The sequence below is a fragment of the Oryx dammah genome, unplaced genomic scaffold, assembly GCF_014754425.2.
Source record: "Oryx dammah isolate SB20612 unplaced genomic scaffold, SCBI_Odam_1.1 HiC_scaffold_2, whole genome shotgun sequence".
NCBI lineage: Eukaryota > Metazoa > Chordata > Mammalia > Artiodactyla > Bovidae > Oryx > Oryx dammah.
The window spans coordinates 65161688-65183982 of NW_024070186.1; the positions used below are offsets into that span (position 1 = coordinate 65161688).

Consider the following 22295-nt stretch of genomic DNA (forward strand, 5'->3'; position numbering starts at 1 on the left):
TATTAGTTTTCCTGTTCTGTCTACTCTTATCAAACCTACTTTTTGTGAAAATGGAAGACTTTTCTTTTAGATGAAACCAATTTGTGCACTAAATATATTCCCTAATGAAGATGAGTGAGGAAAGCACTTGTTGACAGTTCGTAATGCCCTTTCTAATTTTGTTTTGCTAAGGATCCCCTTGAAATGCAAAGTTATAATTAAAAGGATTATGCTATACTGGTCAGATGGAATTTATAGTGATAGAGTTATTAGATATTTGACTCAATATTGATTTTGATCCTTGAAGAGAATTATGACATTCTACTTAAATAGGTTCTTTAAAAAATGTACCATCTCTCCTGTGAAGAATCTTCATCTCAGGCTATTATGGAAATACTATAGATTTTGTAATCAAAGAAATCAGAGTTCAAATCTTCTGTACAATAGAACATGTGATCTTAGGCAAGAGTAATTTCTCCAAGGCTTGATTCCTCCTAAAAGTGTACTAATGTCTGTTATGAGGTTCTCATGAGAATTAAATGGACTGACTTATAGACATTGTCAGTGTGGTAGTATGTTAATATAAGCTTTGTTTTTTATAGCTCTTGTGTAATAATGAACAATTTTAATAACAACATTATGTGTAAAGCAGAGTACTTAAGCTTAAAGTTCATCATTTATATTCAAAATATTTATTTTAAAATGAATTGTCTTTTCACCTCTTTTACAGAGGTATAACTGAATTTTCAACATAAACTAAGAATAATATTTATATGCTGGATATATAAGCCTTTACAGACTTTCATCTGATAGTGTTGGAAGAAGGAAAAAATATTTTTAAGGCATGAAGTAATACAATTTTTAGGGTATTCCTATAGAACTGACACCATGATAATTACTCATTAAATATTTGTGTAGGAAAAGGAAGAAAATAACAGAAGGGCTTCTTAGTGGTAACTTATCAATAGGATCAGTGGTCTTCTGTTTTTGGAATTTGTGTTTAGCAGAGAAGTGAAATAACTAATCTGCTGAATCATTTTATGCTAGTTTATGGGTGAAATGCATCAGACTTTATTTCAGGTAATCTGTGCAGGGCCACAATTGTATTATACCCTATTTTGTTCAGAATAAAGAGCCACTTTATGCAAAATGTAGCTCAACACTCCAAAGGAAAGGGCTGGTTTTATTAAACACTGAAGTGATTTATCCATGTCTGTTCTCTAATTCAGAGTCTATAAAATTAAATGCTGTCATAGAGCAAATATTCCATCCTGTATTCTGAAGTTGAATCTCATACTGTATAAACCATATAAGGATATTTTTCTCCTAAACTTTTACATTTTTGAGGGACATGAACATGCTTTTAAATATTGTATTGTATATTATATGGATATACAATAAGGATTATACTTATTTAAAATGCATTTTAAATATTGTATTTAAATATTTAAATACTACCCTTGCCACCATTATTTAAAATACATTTATGGCCCTTGAGTACTCTATTAAATAGTAAGAGATTGCTTTAAATACAAAATATAAAGTATTATGCAAGGTAATGTTTAAATAGGACGTGTTTATTGTTCAACATGTAACTGATAAAGTGGAATCTGTCACTTTTATTTATCTTAAAGATATATATATGTATATATTGTTGTTGTTGTTAATTTCAGGATTTCAGGAAGGTTCTGCAGAGAAATGTTGTGGCTTACATTAGTCTCCACAGTCCTGTAAGGGGTAACTCAACTCTCCACTCTGTTGCTTCACCATCTCTTCAGCAACTGGTAGCTGAGGTAAGATGAACCACTTTCATAAAATGATTTTGTAAGACTGCCTTTTTCTCCATAATCTGGCATTACTTAATATTTTTATTTTTTTAATAGACATGAAACTATCCATAAGTGTTTTAAGGAGTGATTTATTCCTGACTTTTTATTGTCATCTCTTCAACCAATGTCCTATGTTCTGAAATTCTTTATTTACTACATTTTATGGTTATAGTTGTAGGTGTGAATTATACATCTATAGAGAATGTGTGTAAAAATGTAAATTTATTTCTTAAAAATTGAATTCAGTGCTTAAGTTCCCAATTCTGCCAATTTTGGCATGTTGTGATAAAATTGGTTACTTGGAGATTTCTTCTTCAGTTATGTTTTGAGTAAATGTGGGTCCTCTTCTATCTTTTCAACCATGGGGTAAGCCTCCTCATAGCAGCACCCATGTCTTTTTCCTAGAATATAATGAGAACTTGATTTAAGATACTTGGAAAGTATTATTTGAAAAAAATTTATGGAAAAATAAAGCATGTTTTTTTTCCTAAAATACCTTGAAAAACACTCATGCAGTTTGTGATAATGCCTTTCTATAGTTATCTATTTTTTTTTTTTAACGTAGTTACTTCTCATCTGTTTCAAATAAACTTTTGGAACATATTTCCTCTTTTATGGGTAGAGTTCACACTTTTGTTTCTGTACTGTTTCTATGACTTTCACCCAGATGACATGTGTTATGTCTAGAGATGAAAGCAATCATGCCACTACTCTAGCGTGGTTTCCTCCCAATTCCAAGGGCTAATGATATATATTAGAAAATGACCTTTTAGATGCTCGTAGAGTTTGCAGTATCACAGATGCTGAATTAGAAAAAGAGAGCAAAAATGAACAGTGCTTTGAATTAGCCATAATTCTTGTTTGAAATGTAATGCAAACTAACATTTTATAACTTTCATAAAGTATTTTCTAGTTTAGTAGGTTTCATTGACATTTCTTATGTAGTATAATAATGAAGACATTGTGAAAGATGAAATAGATAAATCTGTACATTTAAGATCAGCTAAACCTCAATGTGTGTGTCCTAAATCATATCCAAATCTGTAAGTGAGTCCCTCCTGCTCTTTTACTGCTTTGAATTCTCTGACTTTCTTAAATGCCTGGGAAAAAAGGCACAAGAGAGTCAGTTGTAGATGTTAAGATATTCCTGAGTAAGTGGGTTAACAGGAGGAAGAAATTATGAACTCAAATATCCAGTTAGTTTAAAAATGATGTCTTTCCCTTCTCTTGTATTACAGTTTTCCTATTTAAGAATCTTGAAAGATATGGAATCACTGATATTAATATACAAAAATAAATAAACTGTTAAAGACTTTATAGTGCTTAGAACTATCTACCTATACTAACTCTAAAAAAATGTCTGCAAATATAATACTATTTAAAATGTCTTTGTACATCTTATAATAGAGGGCTATAAAATAGTTTACAATCTAACCTAAAAGTCTGAGATTATGGCATGGTTTCCAATAATGACAGATGTATATCCTTATTTGTTGGTCGAGGAAACATTTTGTTCTATATTTGAAAATAATTATATTAATACTAACCTAAGAATGAACTGGAATCTGTAATGAAAGAAAATTTCTTTCAGTTGAGATTGTGTGTGTCTGTGTGTGTGTTCTATAGAACACTTTGGAAGGGTAAGATTATCACAAGTTCAAACAAACCATGGGGTAATCTAAAATAGTGGGGTTTCCTTACCTGTATATATTTATGTTATTAATATAGAACAAACATGATAATACAAGGTATATTTGTATACAAAATTTTAATGTTACATTTTTCTTTAAGATATATAAGTGCCATTAAAAATATAAAAGTCAAGAGAACCAAAGGAAACAAAACTCAATAATGCGTATGATTTAGTTAATATAACACTAGTGGCATATAAAAGAAATATTTAAAATGTTCCTTTCAAAGAAAGAACTTAATTATAACATCAGGACATAATGTAACTTCACTTACAAAGACAAAAATATTTTATCAGTCTTTAGTATCTTTATATTTCATCAGTTTATTTAAATCCTTACCATATACAAATGTCATGTCCCATATAATCCAGTATAACTGCACCTCCCCCCAGCCCTACAATTAAGCAAACAGAACACATTCAGAATGATTCAACACGGAACAATATTTTCTATAAAGAAAGCATGCTGACTAAATTGAAGATGACAAAAGATTGTAAAGAATTAAGTACTCTTGTATGCTGCTGCTAAGTCGCTTCAGTCGTGTCCGACTCTGCGCAACCCCATGGACTGCAGCCAACCAGGCTCCTCCGTCCATGGGATTCCCCAGGCAAGAGTACTGGAGTGGGTTGCCATTGCCTTCTTCTGTAACTGCATAGTGATACACGAATTCAACTTACTGCTATGGGGGGAAAACACCATTTAATGAGACATGAAGACAAAGTACAAACCCAACTAAGGGGACACACACTGTGGACCACAGCACAGCCATGACCAGCAGCAAGTGGGGGGATGGGGGAGGGGAGACGGATGGGTAAACTACAGCCTCGGGGGCGGGGGGTGGGTGGGTTCTGGCTTGATGACGATTAAGCAGACAACAGGATGAGACAGGAAATTAAATCCAATGATGAAAGCTGACACCGTCAGAAAACTCCAACAGCAAGGAAAACATACAAAATTGTTCTTTTACAAATATTTGGAAAGAAATCAAGCATGAAACCAGAGAGAAATCCTCAAATAAGTTTAAATATCAACTAATTAGCCAATGATGCAATTATAAAAACAAAACAGTGTGTCAAAATACCACAAAATGGACTAGTTACTCTTGTATAGTAAGTACAAATTCTAGAAGACCTTGCTAAGTTCAAGTGGTAGACATCAATCTGTTAGGTGGAATTTTTAAATAATTAATGTACAGTACTGTATTTATTTAAAAACTAGACACAATATAGACTATTTTATTGAATTAGAACCTTGATGAATACCAAAAATATGAAAAGGTTTTCCTAAATCAAACACCTTAAACAGCTTAAACCTCATTAATAATGTGTTATTCCAATCAAGAAAGATGGTAGGCTTCTCTATACGTGATCCCTCAGATGATTTAGTAAGGATTTTTGTTTGTTTGTTTTTATTTAAGACTTACTAGGTAAAATGAGGTATAATTTACCCTTATAATATCTCCCTTCTTGTGTGTACAGCTTGACGCTCCTTGACAAATATATATATTTATTTAAGCACCGCCCCAGTCAAGCTATACAGTATCCCTATCACTCACAAAAGTCCCATCAAGTCACTTTGCATTCAGTCTCCTCCCTTCATCTCCAGTTCCTGGTAAACACTGATCTGATTTCTGCCCTTGTAATTTTGTCTTTCAAAATACCATAAAAAATGGAATCATACAGTATTCAGCCATGTGTGTGTTGTATCTTTTCCATGGCATAATGATTTTTAAGATCTACCCATGTTGTTACATGTGCCAGTAGTTCTACAACATCTTGCTAGACCACTAAGGAAACAGTGAATCATGACTAGGATGAGTGCAGTACCTTTGGACTCTGGTTTGATATTCTAACTTTGGTTTAAGAAAATAAACTACTCCCCTGGGGTTAGCCCAATAAAGTTGAACTAAATCATCCTAAGTAAAAGGAATGATTCCATCCTAAGTGATGGAATCTTTCAAAGATTCAGAAATCTTTAATTAATCTTATTTCACTGCAGTGTTTAAAGGCTTTTCCTGGGATTATTGAAAACTTGATTTTTAAAAAATTGCCCAAAGAACAGTGAAAAAGTTGGTAGCTACCAAAGTTGGGTAATTGGAACACGAGAGTTCATTGTACTATTCTGCTCTCTCTTCTTTTGGGTTTATTTGGAAATTTTCATTATAACTTGAAAAAATAATCTCAAAGTACTTAATTTTTATAAGCTATAATACTGATAACTAACAAATTATTTTGTCTTTTGAAAGTAGCAATAATCTGCCAATGACTTACACATTAAGTGGTAATAAGGAGTAATAGCCAAGGCTTTTATATGGTCAACTTTTTCTGGAACTTTTGTAACTATTTAAATTATGCTTTTCTGTTCTTTTGTGTAATAGATATTTTTATAAAATAAAAATCAATAGTTCACTTAAAATTAGCTTATAAGTGTGAGGATTTAAAAACAAAAAACTACAAAATAGATATTAATATTTCTTTAAATTTCCCATTTAAAATGAATATATATATATTAAAATGATAAATTACCTGTCTTTTGTGAAAATATTCATTTCATATTAATATTTTACTTAATATTGACATTTTATTCTGAAAAATATAGGGAAATAATTTTAAAATATTTTCCTATAATAGTAATGCAAAAGTGTGCATTATAGACATCACAAAAGTATGTCAGTCATATGAAACAAAGAATTTTTGATAAAAATTTAGTAAAATAATCACAAATTAACTTTTAATTAAAAAAAAAATCTCATCTGCATGGTACCTTAAAGGATTCAGATGTAAATCTCCTAGCTTTGACTCTGTGGTTGGTGGTCATTTGGATTTATATGATTGTTTCCAGTTTTCAGCTATAATGAGTTAGTTATTATTATTCTCATGGGTTGGTAGAATGTGTGTACTCCTTTTTCTTGAATATTTATATAGAAGTGGAGTTGCTGAGTCACCAGGTTGCCTTGTGTTTAACTTTAGTTGACACTGCCTAAGAGGTTTTCTAAAAGACTTATACCAATGACACCTCCACCAGCATGAATGTTTGAATGGCACAGTTTCTCCATGTCATCCCCAGCATTTAGTTCTATCACTCTCATGTATGTATGGTAGTATATTTAGAGGTTTTAATTTTAATTTCTCTGATGATTACTAATATTGAACACCTTTTCACATACTCTTTTTCTTAACAATTTGTCAGCTCTTTCTATATTCTCGATACAAGTCTTTTGTTGGTTATATATTGTGAATTATTCTCCCAGTCTGTGGTGTGACTCTTCACTCTCTTATTAATCACATGATTAATTTTTTATCAGTGTCTCTTTGTAAATCTTTTATATAGCATTTATTGTTCCTGTATCTTATTGTGTAAAACTGGTGAACTTAGTTTAAATCTAGTATTGATGTTTAAGGAGCATTTGAGAACTTTATAACCCATTATGTTGTTCACAAACATTTGAGTCTTTATTACATATATGTTTTTTGTTCTCTGGCAATTATATAATGTTCTGTGGAGATGAGTGAAGTCCCCATACCCAGGTCCCCTGAATAAATAGGGAATAAAAGATCCTTTGTAAGATACATTTTCTTACAAAAAAGCTCTTTCTTGGGAAAAAAAAAAGTCAACTGACCCCTTAAATATTTCGTAAAGGACGCTGCTGCTACTGCTGCTAAGTCACTTCAGTCGTGTACGACTCTATGCGACCCCATAGATGGCAGCCCACCAGGCTCCCCTGTCCCTGGGATTCTCCAGGCAAGAACACTGGAGTGGGTTGCCATTTCCTTCTCCAATGCATGAAAGTGAAAAGTGAAAGTGAAGTCACTCAGTCCTGTCTGACTCTTCGCGACCCCATGGACTGCAGTTTACCAGGCTTATCCATCCATGGGATTTTCCAGGCAAGTGTACTGGAGTGGGTTGCCATTGCCTTCTCCAAGAAAGAGCTGACAACATCCAAATCAGATAGATAATGTAAGGAGACAGATGGAAACTCTAAGGATTAAAAGTAAATGCTAGAAATCAAAAACATTGTCTAACCAATAAAAAAATGTTTTTGATAAACTTGTTAGTACCTAAACATGGAGAAAGAATCAGTGAGTTAGAAGAAATGTCAATAAATGTCCAAAACAGAAATAAGAGTAATGGGAATACCAGAAGGAGAAGAAAAGAAGTATTTGAAGCAATAATAACTGAGATTTCCCCTAAAGTAATGATAAATACCAAATCACAGATTCAGGAAACAGAGTTCAAACCAAGCTGCTGCTGCTAAGTCACTTCAGTCGTGTCCGACTCTGTGCGACCCCATAGATGGCAGCCCACCAGGCTCCCCCGTCCCTGGGATTCTCCAGGCAAGAACACTGGAGTGGGTTGCTATTTCCTTCTCCAATGCATGAAAGTGAAAAGTAAAAGTGAATTCACTCAGTCCTGTCCGACTCTTCGCGACCCCATGGACTGCAGCTTACCAGGCTTCTCCATCCATGGGATTTTCCAGGCAAGAGTACTGGAGTGGGGTCCCATTGCCTTCTCTGTCAAACCAAGCTAAATCTCCCCAAAATCGATACTAAAGTGTACTGTTGTTGTTTAGTCACTAAGTCATGTCCAACTCTTTGAGACCCTATGGACTGTAGCCCACCAGGCTCCTCTGTCTATGGGATTTCCAAAGCAAGAATAACATTCAAACTGAAGAAAATCAAAACAAAGAAAACATCTTGAAAGAAGTGAAAGGAAAAAAGGCACCTTCCCTACAGAGTACTGCTCTACATTAGAGTTCTCTTTAGAATTCTTGAAAACTACATGAAAACACTGATATATTTCAAATGTTAAGAAAAGCCCCCTAAAATTCAGCACCCATTTATGATAAAAACTTTTCAAAAAATGGGCAAAGAAGAAACCTACCTCAACATAATAAAGACCCTATACAACAAACCCACAGCAAGCAAACATTATTCTCAACAGTGAAAAACTAAAAGCATTCCCTCTAAGATCAGAAACAAGACAAGGGTGTTGACTCTCACCACTATTATTCAACATAGGTTTGGAAGTCCTAGCTATGGCAATCAGAGAAGAAAAAGAATTAAAAGGAATCCAGATTGGAAAAGAACAAGTAAAATTCTCACTGTATGCAGATGACATGATACTATACGTAGAAAACCCTGAGGACACTATCACAAATTTATTAGAGCTAATCAGTGACTTTAGTAAAGGATGTAAGGTCATTAACTTTTTATTAATGATAAGCAGCTGCCTTCATGCAAAATAGGTAATGAAATTGAAGATAAGATTTCTTACCAAATAATAGTTTTAAATATTAGGATGTAACACAAGCATATGCTCACTCTCCATACATATTACCATTCCACCTTTGTTTTTTGAAATAATCTTTCATAGATCACAGAAAGTATTGATTTTGCCTTTAGAAAAGCAGAATTGGATCATCCATATATTAGTGTTCTGTGACTCTCAAGTAAATAGTGTTGAAACTTCTAAGAAGTTATTTTGAGGAAGCCTGAAGCATCCATACATATGAAAGTAGTCAATCTAGATATGTTCTGCTTAAATGTTGCTTTTGAAGTATCTGCCAGAAGCTTGCAAACCTAATCAAAACTAAACAATTGCATCAATATTGTAGCTGTCCGCAGAATAGATAGTGATTTTTTAAAAAGCCTGAGAAAGTAGCAAAGATTTATGTGTTTATAGGATGTGTTTTTTAATATGTCTTATTTTTTATATACCAAAAACTGCACAACAGAAAATATAGGACATATATTTAATTCCAACTAAATTCATTAGAGAATTGAGCCCAGAATCAAACTACAGTATGATTTCATTGTGGATACCCCCAGTCTGCTTCAGAGTTCTATAATGTGATAAATATTTATAGAGAACCCAAGTGCATACAATTGCTTCAGTTGTGTAGGGCACATCATAAGTAGATGAAGTGCTTCTCTTACCCAGGAGTTTATGATTTTACTGTGTAAGACATGTATGACTAACTGAAATATAGGGGTGATTGTCATATGTGTATACTGGAGTACACAGGAAAGAAATCATTGATTTAATTCAAAATTATGTGTTAAATAACAATGGCACAAAGTTTGAATGTAGTCAGTATCTGTCTTTTCAGACTTCTGTATTTTGATCATGGAAACAAACTCTTTTATTGAACTACCAGTGCTTCTTTTCAGATCGCACAAACTGATGTTCTTTCCTATTTCCACCATCAAATCAAGTGTAATGATGTTATGCTTCTGCTCTTTTTGCCTTATGTTGAGGGGCACTGGACTGCCACAGTTATGTCTGCCGTGGTACTTGTGTGGTTGTTAGTGACTTCTGCAGGGCTGGTTTGCCTTCTGCCTGACCATGCCGCTATTCTATAGAATATAAAAACAATGCACAAGAGATATGTTAGCCGCAGAAGCTTCTTGGTTCAATTCTTGAGAAGAGCCTGATTTTCAGTAACAGAGTTATTGATGAATAGTTTTTATCTTGATTATGAGCATATACATGCTAGAATTAAAAATAAAATAAAACCCTAGTAGGGCAGTCATAACAAAATACCATAGATTGGGTACCTTAAAAAAACATAAATTTATTTTCTCACAGTTCTGAAAGTTGGAAGTCCAAGATAAGCTGCAGGCAGCATAGATTCTCCTCAAGCCTATTTGCTTGATTTGTAGCCAGTCACCTACTCACTGTGCCCTCAAATGGCCTTTTCATCAGAATGTACCCATTCCTGGTATATCTCTCTCCTTTTATAAAAACGGTTGGCCTATTGAATTAGGGCATCCACCTTATGATCTCATTTAACCTTAATTAACTTATTGTGCTCAGATGTGGGAAACCTGGGTTTGATCCCTGGGTTGGGAAGATTCCCTCGAGAAGGGCATGGCTACCCACTCCAGTATTCTTGCCTGGAAAAATCCCCAGACAGAGGAGCCTGGCAGGCTACTGTCTGTGAGGTCGCAAAGAGCTGGACATGACTGAGCGACTAACATTTTCACTTTCAATTACCTTCTTGAAGGCCTTGTCTCCAGTTACAGTCACACTGGAGATTAGATTTCAACCTCAGTTTGGATAGGACATAATTTAGTCTGTATTACTGATGAAAATGCACAGTGGTTGAGTACAGAAGATAGGATGGTAGAATTGAAATAGCTGTTTTTTTTCTCTTTGTGGTTGATAATTGTGATGGACAGTACTGAAGCAAAGTTTACTTTCTATTATTTCTTATATTTGAGTAGAATTGACTCTGAAATATTCTTGTACCAACTTGTCTGACACATGGTGTAGTTTTTGTTTTTACCTTTTTTTTTTATGTTTTTATCTTTTATTTTTTAAGGAGAGATTCTTTGCACTGTCTGTTCACTACAAGTTTCACCTCTAGGATTCTACTTAATTTATCTTCCTTTCTGCAGTTTCAGCTACAAGTAGTCAACTTAAGTGACCATAAAGACCAATAAACTGATTTAAAACCCTTTCTTCCACTAATTTACCACTTCAATAAAATCTCACATTTAAAATTGTGATTCTATTGGCAGGTTTATCTATCTCCTAGGTTTACAAGCTTTACTTTGTGTTAACACCAAGAAATTCCTCCAGTTTATTACTGTTTTACAAGGTTTTCTGTTCAGGATATGCTGACAATTTGTAAATCCCTTTATTTATTGTGCTCCCTTTATTTAAATCTGGATATCAAGGGAAGTCTTACTGAGATTCTGGCTAAAACCCTGAATTTCAGAAGGCAGTTGATTTAAATACATGAACTATATAGCCAAAGACCAGGGCAAACAAATTGAGGTATTAAGAAATTTAAGTTGAACATATTTATACAATCAAAATGAACATCACATTTTTTAAATGGCTAGAGCTGACTTTTGTCTGTGACTTTTTGGACACTAGACTTCTCTACAGGACTGAAAGGAAAGGCCATTTTACTGAGGAGCTATGCTTAGTCATTTAGTCGTATCTGACTCTTAGCAACCCCATGGGTTGCAGCCTGCCAGGCTCCTCTGTCCATGGGGATTCTCCAGGCAAGAATATTGGAGTAGGTTGTCATGTCCTCCTCCAGGGCATCTTCCCAACCCAGGGATCAAATCCAGGTTTCCTGCATTGCAGGCAGATTACTGAGGAGAGGTATTAGTAAATCATCATTGTTGACAAGTTACATAAAATTGTTTCACTTACATGGCATCTTTAATGCAGAGCTATATATGTTAGCATTAAAAAAAATAAACTTTACTCTGCTGAATTATTTTTTCCCATCTGATATTTAATCTGTTTTAAAGACCTACCTGGAGAAGGCAGTGGCACCCCACTCCATTACTCTTGCCTGGAAAATCGCATGGATGGAGAAGCCTCGTAGGCTGCAGTCCATGGGGTTGCAAAGAGTAGGATATGACTGAGCAACTTCACTTTCACTTTTCGCTTTCATGCATTGGAGAAGGAAATGGCAACCCACTCCAGTGTTCTTGCCTGGAGAATCCCAGGGACAGGGAGCCTGGTGGGCTACCGTCTATGGGGTCGCACAGAGTCGAGTCGGACACGACTGAAGCAACTTAGCAGCAGCAGCAGCAAAGACCTACCACTTATGCCATCAGTTAATAATCTGTATAGCAACTACAATAATAATGTTTTGCCATTCTGACACATGACATTTTATGCAGAATATTTATGAGCAATGAAAGCAGTTTAAACAAACATGAGTTTATTGTTTTTTTTAAATCACCTTTCAAATATAAGTACTGGGGTAATTGTATAATCTATTGGCACATGCTTACCTTTGATAAGTTGAGTAAGTTATGGCTTTTTTGATTTGTTATTTCTCTTTCTCTTTAGTTACATGTTGTTCAGATATGCATCATTATAATTCAACATTTGTATGTACTACATACTGATCACCACTGCAACTGCAGTTGTCATCTTTTCCCATACAGTTGACCCCCTCACTCATTTCACCCACCTGCCAACCTCCTTCCCCTCTGGTAACCACTAATCTGATCTCTGTATCTGTGAGTTTTTTATTTTATTTTTTCACTGGTTTTGTTCTTTTAGATTCAACATATGAATGAAATCATATGGTATTTATCTTTCTCTGACTTATTTCACTTAGTGTAATACCTTCAAGTTTCATCCATGTTGTCACAAATGTCATGACTTTTTGCAGCTGAGTAATATCCCATTGTGTATGTATGTTACCAAGTCCAAATTCATACTGCTTGCTGCATGGCTGGCCAATAAATTGAGAGATAAGTTGTTGGGGCAAGGTATACAAATTTGATTTGAAAAGTCAGTGGCCTGAGAAGATGGTGGACTAGTGTCCCAAAGAACCAACTTTCTCAAGTTCGAATTTAGGCTTATTTATGATAAAAAGGGAAGGGAATATTCAAATGCAAACTCTTTTGTTCTTGCAGCTCTGTCCATGGGTTTGATCACAATGTTCTTATAAGCTTTCAATAATATAATTGTTATTTTCTATCTTGGATATTTTGTATCTCTATAAGAATGGAGAAGAGTTATACTTTTAAAAGTCAGAGCATTGAGAATGGGCCATGATGTGTTATTTCAGGGTATAGGCAACATTCTTTTACAAAGATGCAGAGCAAACATGACTAAACACAGGCAACAGAGTACAAGGTTTAGAGCTAAAGGAATTGATCCGATATGAAGTCAGGTTTGTCCTTCTTTATTATATATACATCACATCTTCTTTATCCATTCATCCGTCAGTGGAGTCTAGGTTGTTTACATATATTCACTTGTTGTTTCTCTTTTTCAAGTGTCATGTTAAGCAATTTAGTATTCTATTGACAAAATATTGTTGATATGTTTGGATATTGTTTTGTGTATTCTTTAACAAAGTAATTTGTTTCTGTACATTAAAAACAAATTATCTGAAAGAGAAATCTAAAAAGTAATGCCATTTAGGATAGCATTGAAAATGGTAAAGTACTTAGGAATAAATTTAACCAAATAGGGGAAAGACCTGTACACTGAAAACTATAAGAGCTTGATGAAAAAAGGTAGAAGAATACAAACCTAAATATAAAGATATTCAATGTTCTTGAATTGGAAGAATTAGTACTGTTAAAATGCCCATACTAAAATGATCCACAGAGTTAATGAAATCTCTATCGAAATTCAAGTAGCATTTTTCCTAGGGGAAAAACAAAACAAAAACTGCTGTACATTTGTATGAAACCACAAAAGGTATCACATCGCCTAATTTCAAGCCATACTATAAAGCTATAATAATCAAAATGGTGTGGTACTTGCATAGAAACAGGCCCATAAGCTAGTAGAACAGAATAGAGTCCAGATGTAAAACTATTTATTTGTGGTAACCTAACTTTTGATAAGGATGCCAAGAACATGTAATGAAGAATAAATGATGTTGGGAAAATTAGATATTCAAATGTAAAAACATGAAGCTGGACCCCTATCTTACACTTCTCATAAAAATTAACTCAAGACAGATCAAAGACTTAAATGTAAGACGTGAAACCATGAAAATCCTGAAAGAAAACATAGGTAAAAATATTCTTGACATTAATCTTGGCAATAATTTCTTAGATAAGATATAAAAATCATAGGCAACATCAACTAATATCAAGTAAATGCAAACTGAAACCACAGTATCTCCCCACACTTGTTAGGACAGCTATTATAAAAAAAAAGATAGTGGACAACAAATATTTAGAATGTGGGAAAAAAGGAAACTCCTATGTGCTTGCTAGTGGTGGAAGTAAAATTATACAGCCATTATGGAAAATACTAATTAACTACCTCAAAAATTAAAAATTGAACTATCATGTGATCTAGTGATGCCATTCCTGGACGTTCAATAAATGAAATCAGTGTCTCTGAGAGAAATCTGCACTCCTGCATTCATAAACATTATTTACAGTAGCCAAGAAATGAAGACAACTTCAATGTCCATCATCAGGTGAATGGATTAAAAAAATGTATGTATTGTAATTTATTAAAAAATGTGCTGTATCAATATATGAAATGGGATATGGTTCAGCCATAAAAGAAGAAAGAAATCCTGTCATTTGCAACAACAGCATCAATCTGGAGGGCATTTTGCTAAGTGAATAAGCCAGAAAGAGAAAGACATATTATTTGGTATCACTTACATGAGAAATCTTAAAAAAAGAGAGAGAGAGAATTCATAGAAACAGAAGAATCAAATGGTGGTTGTCAGGATCTAAGAGAGAGGGAAGTGAGTTTGTGTCAGTCAAAGCCACAGGTTTTTCAAATAAATTCTGAGGATCTAATATACAGGATGGTTCTTATAGTAATACAGTATTGTGTGCTTAAAATTTTTTAAAGTATTTAAGTATTCTCATCACACACATCAAAGTTATCTATATGAACTATGTAAGATGATAGATGTGTTAATTATCTCAATCTTGGAAATCATTTTACAATGTATAGATACACATCACATCCTCAATTTGTACATTTTAAAAATATATAATTTAAAAATTTGAAAGAAAAAAATCTAAAATAAAAAAACTAAATAAGCTCTTGGTAAAAGTAACAAATGTTTTGACTGAAAAAATGGTTCTTTGAAACAAGGAAACTGATATAATAATAATGTAATAAATTATACACAATATATACAATTGTATACAATACAATTATATACAATATGTAATATTGTATAATAATAATAAATGCTTAAACAAGTAGTGTGTAAATGAATCTTGCTTTGAACTAATATCTTCCAGTGTGTGTTGTTTTATTTTTAAGCCTTTTTCCTACAGGCATCTTGTGAAAATGGCCACAGGTGCTGCTTTAAGCAAACTTTATATGCACCTAAAATTTGGAATTTTTACAGAAATTTACATAAGGGCTCAATCTCTTCACTTTGAAAATGAATGTCTTCAAATGGCAAGATCTACAATTTGCATACACTTTTTCAAAAAAGCATGTCTATATACAGTGCTGATAAGACTTGAAGGCACTGATTATTCCTTCCCTTTGATCTGGAATTTCACCTGCAAATTCATAGCCATAAACATCTTACAATTTGACACTAATCTCTCCACAGTTACTACTGTTAACTATATTTTCGGTTGCAAAGTTATAATTTTAAGACCAAGGTGATAAAAGAAATTGAACAGCAGAAGAAATTAAGCTATTTTAACTCTGAAACAGCAATCCTCCTGAGGCAATGTTCTGTATATCTCCAAGGAATAAAGAAATCATTTCCGTTTAGCCTCAGGAAGAATTCTCAGGTAGGATGAATTATCTTAAAGTTCTCAAATGCTGCAGGTGTTGTGAAGGAGGATCAAACATTTCTATGGGAGGTGGTTCCAGCCAATCTTAATTTTTATAGTAACTCACTTCTTGTGATTTCATCCTTTGTGTTTACTTATTTGTTTAACATTAATGTATAAGAAAACCTGCAGATGGTTTCTTAGGCTCTGCTTGTTTCTAGGTGGTTAGCTTTCATATTTATTCTTTACTTATCTATGTTGTGCCTTTAGAAATTCTGGCTCTGAATCTCTAAACCATGTATAATAACAGTTGGTGAATATGAAACCCTGATAATTTTAAGGCCAGTGTTGATGTTTACAACTATTTTCTAAGTGGTGTAGGTAAATAAACATGGTGGAATGCTGCAGATATTCATCTGTGATAACCATCTCACTCTGAAGCAGTGCCAAGTCCTTTATCTGTGGCAGTCAATGGTAACTACAAAAAGAGTTAAAGATGGCAGTAGCCTAGATTTAAAATTGAAATAGACATGAATCTAGAGAGGATAATAAAGAAAAGTAATTTAAAATCACAGCATCAAAACTGGTACCCCTTTCCACAGCACTTTTTTTTTTCAAGTAAAGTAATAGAGAATTATTTCACTTGAAAATCTCAGAGATTGAATGAAGGATATTATTTTATAAATTATGTTTTACATGAAGTTCAGTCATCTTTGAAACGACATTTTTCTAGCTGTATATAAAGTATCATTCAAAAAATTAAGCACATTTCGATAATGTTCAGTAGGTAATTATAGGTTAATAAAATAATAAGGTGTTGTATAAAGAAAGTGTATGCTCTAGCTTGGTAAAGTTCCACAAGGTGATGACATTTTCATTCTATCCTAAAAGAAAGAATCTGATGAAAGAACTCTGTACTAATTACAAGGGACTCCCTGAAAACTAATGTAGCTCCTTTAATTACTGTATTGTGTTCTTTGTGGGAGACTTCCCTGGTAGCACAGTGGTAAAGAATCTAACTGCCAGTGCTGGAGATGAGGGGTTTGATCCCTGGGTCAGAAAAGTCCCCTGGAAAAGGAAATGGCAACCCACTCTAGTATTCTTGCCTAGAAAATCCCATGGAGAGAGGAGCTTAGCAGGCTACAGTTCATAGGGTCACAAAAGAGTCAGACATGACTTAACAACTGAATAAAAAAAAATATTGTTTGTAGACAAATAATTTCACAGGGGCAAAAATAAAAGTGCAATCAGTCATCTATAACTTGTGTATCTAGAGAAAACCACTAAGAATATTTTTCTTTGTATAACACATGTAGATAATGATATAACAACCAAAAAAGAAAAATATATAATGCATGTAGATATATTGTTACAAAAAGGAGATTCTTTGTATTTTTTCTTTCCATATATTATAAATAGTTTTAAAGTTCAAAATACATATAGTAATACTATTGGTACATAAGTGAATATAGATGAAAGTAAGTACTACATGGAAATTCATTGTAATATACTTAAAACTTCTCTGTTTTAATTTGAATTTTTTCAAAATAAATAAATGTAGTTAATGGATATATATTATTTTATTGCATTTCTGTATGACCATTTGTTAACCAGTTTCCCCTTTAAACTTTTATATATTATTATTATTCTTTTAAAATTTTAGCCATGCTATTATTATACACATAGTTGTACAAACCCCTTGCCCTTTTCCAATGAGTTGCTTTATCATTAGGCAATTGCAGTAACAGAAGGAGTTCTTTTTAAGCAGAAGAAAGTTTTGATGGGAAATTAGTTGTCTTTGCAAGGGCTGCAAGAGCCATCTCCAGGTCTTCCAGGCATGACTCACAGAACAGCATGATCATAGAGACCTTCCAAGGGCGCTGCTGCCTCTGTATGACCAGAAAGCTTGGGGATCAAGAAGTGACTGCCCCAATTGCTCACCTAGAACCCAGTATATTGACTAAAATCCAGAGAACTAAAAGTTACTGACTAGGACCACATCACTTCAGCCATACCACACAAGAAAAGTTGTGCTCTGTTTACCAAGCAGGCAGCGCCAGCCCACACTTCTGTGACTGTCCTGTCACAGCAGAAACAGGTGCTGTGTTGTATTCGCCTTACTAATTGCAGGCAAGCATGCACATGGTGGCAGCTAGGTCTCAGCAAGTTGCAAAGTGATCATTAGCTTTCCAGTCTCTAGTAATGGGGCAGCGAATCTTAGACTTTCTAAGAATCAATTTCATAATATTGTTAGGTGGTTAGAATAGGAAACGAGTCCAAAATGGTGGTGGCTAAAAGACAAGGAAGCGAAAAGCCCGCAAAAATGGAACAAAGGAAAGTCCGGGGACTGGAGTGAGGACCTCAGGTAGACCAGGGCACTCCTGCTAGCCCAATTTACATAGGGTAGGCCCAGGAGGGGAGGAAAAAACATATTATAAAAAGAAGAGCCAAAGGGCCGGGGCTCCCCTTTCCCTCTCTTCTCTTCACGTCTTTGGGTCGACATGCCCTCTCGCCTTGAGGATGTATTTTCCTGCTGTTTTCTAAATAAAATTGTGCTGTAACACGGAGCTGTAATACTGATCTAAGAGCTATAACACGGTCTGTTCGAGACCTGAGAGCTATAACACAGTCTGCCCAAGACCCGAGAGCTATAACACAGTCTGTAGGGGAGCTATGACACGCCGAGGGCTCTAATATCCATAGCTTCAAATTTTTGTTGAGATAAGACCAAACCGAGGAGAGTACACTCGCCTGACAATATGAACTATCTGGGTCAAAGGTTATTGGTTTATAACATCCTAGCTCCAGTGTTCTTGCCTGGAGAATCCCAGGGACGGGGGTGCCTGGTGGGCTGCCGTCTCTGGGGTCGCACAGAGTCGGACACGACTGAAGCGACTTAGCAGCAGCAGCAGCAGCAGTATATCAGAGCACCTCTTCTTGTAAAGAGTCTTTCATAGCATTGTGTTTTTAAAAATTATTGACAAATATGACAATCAAACATGGTAGTATATATATTGCTGTTCAATTTATGTTGTCTGTGCCTGATTGTGTGAGGAGAGGACTTCATTGTTGGAAGGTTTTGGGGGAAACAATTATGCACGTCAAAGAGAAGTTCCGAAGATAAAGCAGATGCAGCTGTCCAGTGCCCAGTTCTCTAATACAAAAGGGTCGTAGATTTGCAGCATTATCTTTTCCTTCAGAGCTGTACATAAAATCACCTTCTGAGTGAGAAATTCCTGGTCCCCAACATTTGAAGTATGAAACACAATCCTGACATTTTATATCTCCTTTAGTGTTCTATATTTTTATCTCTAGCACATATCATTAACATATTCTATAACTAGCCGTTTTGTTTATTACTTTTTCCCTCCGGTAGAATGTAAACTCCTTGAAAGATTTGGACTGTTTGGTTCAATGCTATATTTCCTGTATCTGGCAGGTAGAGAACATTAAATACTTTATCTTAAATTAATAAATAAATGGACTGATACTTCATTTCTTACATGTTCTCTTTTTATTAAGTAAAGCATGTGTACCGGACTTTTTGCTTCCACTTAAAATGTACAGAGTTGCAGAGGACCATAAAGCGAAAGTGAAGTGAGGTTGCTCAGTCATGTCTGACTCTTTGTGACCCCATGGACTGTAGCCTACCAGGCTCCTCTGTCCATGGAATGTTCCAGGCAAGAGTACTGGAGTGGGTTGCCATTTCCTTGCTCCCAGTCTAAAATGAAAATGAGTGAAAGAGGTTACAAATGCATAGTTTTAAACAATCTTTTAGAGATCTAAGATGCAAACAAGCCTAAATACACTGAAATGCAGAATGTGATGTGGCCTTTGTAGGACTTATGGCAGAATGACAAGATGAGGAGGTATCATGGATAAGGAAAAATCAGAAAAACTTCAAATGAACTTTTTGCAAACCCCTTGGGATGGCCTGATGAGTCAGAATCCCAATAGCCTCATCCACAAAGCCAGTATAAACCACCAACTCTTCTCTGTGGGTCTTCACTGAGAGCGCCAGGTAGGACACCAGAGGCTGGAGGCAGGGCAAATTAACTGTGAGAAATCTCTCTGAAACACACAAGGACTTCATCAAGTACAAGAAGCAGGAGCTGAAAGCTTGGTCAGGTTTGCTCAGAGAACTGCCTCTGAAGTGCTTCTGATCTGCATTGAACTTAGAAAACTAGTGGGCCAGGGGCAAGGAAGGATATCTGAGAGATTCCTTTGAGGCATCCAGCATTTTACTGAGTACAGTGGTGGTGGCTAAAGATACACGGGGAAGGTAGGTAAACTAAGAGGAATCCATCCTGGGTATCCTAAGTCATCAATAAGTACAAGGCAATAGCTATTGAAGTTTAGAACAGGGCAGCAGGGCAAAAAGAAGTCTCCTGAAGTTCAAGAAACAAGGCACAAGACTGTAGAGCAAAGCAAAACAAGACAAAATAAAAGTGACATTTAGGCTGCAAAACAGAGAGATCATGCATGCTAGTACTGGCAGCTAGACATAGAAGATTCATGAGAGTCCCATCAGGAATCAAATCTCAGCATGGAGCTGACCATAAATCACATTGTTAGCATAAACTCTTAGAGTCAGTGACGTAAAAATACTCTTAGCCGATGGGCTATGCCAAGGGCTCAGAGCTCACCTCTCTGTAGTGTCCAAAGGCCAGTCCTTACGAACAGAGTTTCTGAGAATGTTCTGGATTTAAGGCACCCAGGCCTACTAAGCCAACTGTTAACTCTTTTCCATGAATAAATGTTAAAATAATTTCTTCACACTGAAAGGAAATGATCTGTAGGGAGAAATAGAGAGCACACCAAAGGTAAATATAATTGGCATTTAATGAGCAAATGTGATTGATAACATATTTTTTAAATTTTATATATACCTGCTATAATGGCTAAAATTAAAAAGGCTATTAATACCATATCGACAGGGCTTTGGAGCAATACTTCATACTTCACTGGAGATCAAATAAAATGGTACTACCTCTTGAAAAATTGGTTTGGCAAATGAACATATATCAGCCACAATACCCAGCAATCCCAAATGCAGGTGTTTATCCAAGAGAAATGGAAAATAGCAAGACATGAACAAACATGTTCATGGTAACTTCATTCATAATAGACCAAACTGGAAATAACCCAAATGTCTATTATTAGGAGAACAGATAAGCAAAATGTGGTTTACTCATACTTAGTAATAAAAAAGGAAGAGTCAATTGACATATACAAACTTTGGATGAATCTTAAAATGTTATGACTTGCCAAAGAAGCCAGACACAAGAGCACATTTGTAAAATTCCATTTATACAAAATCCTAGAACCAATCTACAGTGAAATAAATCAGAACAGTACTCACCTTTGGGTTTGGATTACCATTATAAATGTACTAAGTGTAAATTCTTAAAAAAAAAAAAAACAACTCAAAAAGGTCCATCTCATGCTTAGAAATACAGAATTTCTGATATAATAGTGTTGAGGCTAAGCACAAAATACTGAAAATATTGTTGAGAAAAAAAATGTTATTCACTTTTCAATAAGAAAGAGTTATAGAAAATAAAATATACTTATCTAAGGGACACATATTGGCCAACATCTAGAAAATCTCAGCATGAGTGTTAAAGTAATCATTAGCTTCTAAGTCTGTTAAAACTGCAATAATTTTATATTCAGTGAAATTTTCACTTTGCACAGGAGACTCCTTAAATCTGAAATCTTCAAGAGGCTGCTATTCAGTATCAAATTTCCAATCACCAAATGTATCTCAAAAGATAAAATCATAAAAATTGTTAACTTCAAAAATGTAATAATGGACTGAAGTCATAGAGTTTATTTAGCCAAAATCTTTTTTAAGTAACTCAGGAAATCTGTGCAGTTGGCAAAGAAGACCATGGTCTATGGAATGGCCCTTTAATCTGTCAGCGTCTTGAAGGGCATTTATTATAGAATTACAACTTTTAGCTCCCTTTAAAGAAATCTTTCAGAGTGCTGTGTAAATTGTCATGTGACATTTTCAGAAATTTCTCAAAAGCTCATTTTGTTGCATTTAAAAAGATATTTGTTCTTATAGACTCCTTGCTTTCTTAAAAGTAACTTATTCTTGTCTGCATGTTCACTAGCCTATTAGTTTAATTTGAGATTAATGATCCCTTTCAGCCTAAAAGATAAACAGTAAATTTAAATCAGACTCATAATCTATTTGAATGACATTCTGATGTTGATCTTAGGGAATTTTATGAGGAAAGCATAGCTAGATATTTAATATAACCTTTTGAGATTGACACGTAATACTTTTAGTTATGTTCTGAATCTTTTCTAATTTCCTTATGCATTTTACTAGATGTAAAGAGTGGCATTTTATTTGAAAACTTCTCTGCTCATTTCAATAATATTTTTGAACATGGACACACAAATTAGATGTGTGTACTTCATTTAGACATTGTTCCTTAAAATAAACATATCTGAGACAAGGGATCAGGATATTATAAATACACAAAATAATTACTGAGTAACAAATGTCCCTAGGAAATGGTGCTAGGTCAACAAAATATTTATAAATCAAGTTGTTGCACTATAGGTAATAC

General features: G+C 34.5%; 1 protein-coding gene and 1 long non-coding RNA gene across 3 annotated transcripts in view; both read left to right on the plus strand.

The window, feature by feature from the left end:
* NAALADL2 (N-acetylated alpha-linked acidic dipeptidase like 2) overlaps window positions 1-22295 on the plus strand; it is a 1592461-nt gene that overhangs the window by 1137432 nt on the left and 432734 nt on the right. For both annotated transcript variants that reach the window (XM_040249092.1, XM_040249084.1), the window contains one exon: window positions 1653-1772. In XM_040249092.1, coding sequence (XP_040105026.1) covers window positions 1653-1772 — 120 coding nt within the window. The remainder of the gene's footprint in view (window positions 1-1652; window positions 1773-22295) is intronic.
* On the plus strand, window positions 6119-20935 carry LOC120869830. The gene is made up of 3 exons (XR_005722639.1): window positions 6119-7108; window positions 8873-8882; window positions 20925-20935. It is a non-coding gene; the product is annotated as an uncharacterized LOC120869830 (long non-coding RNA).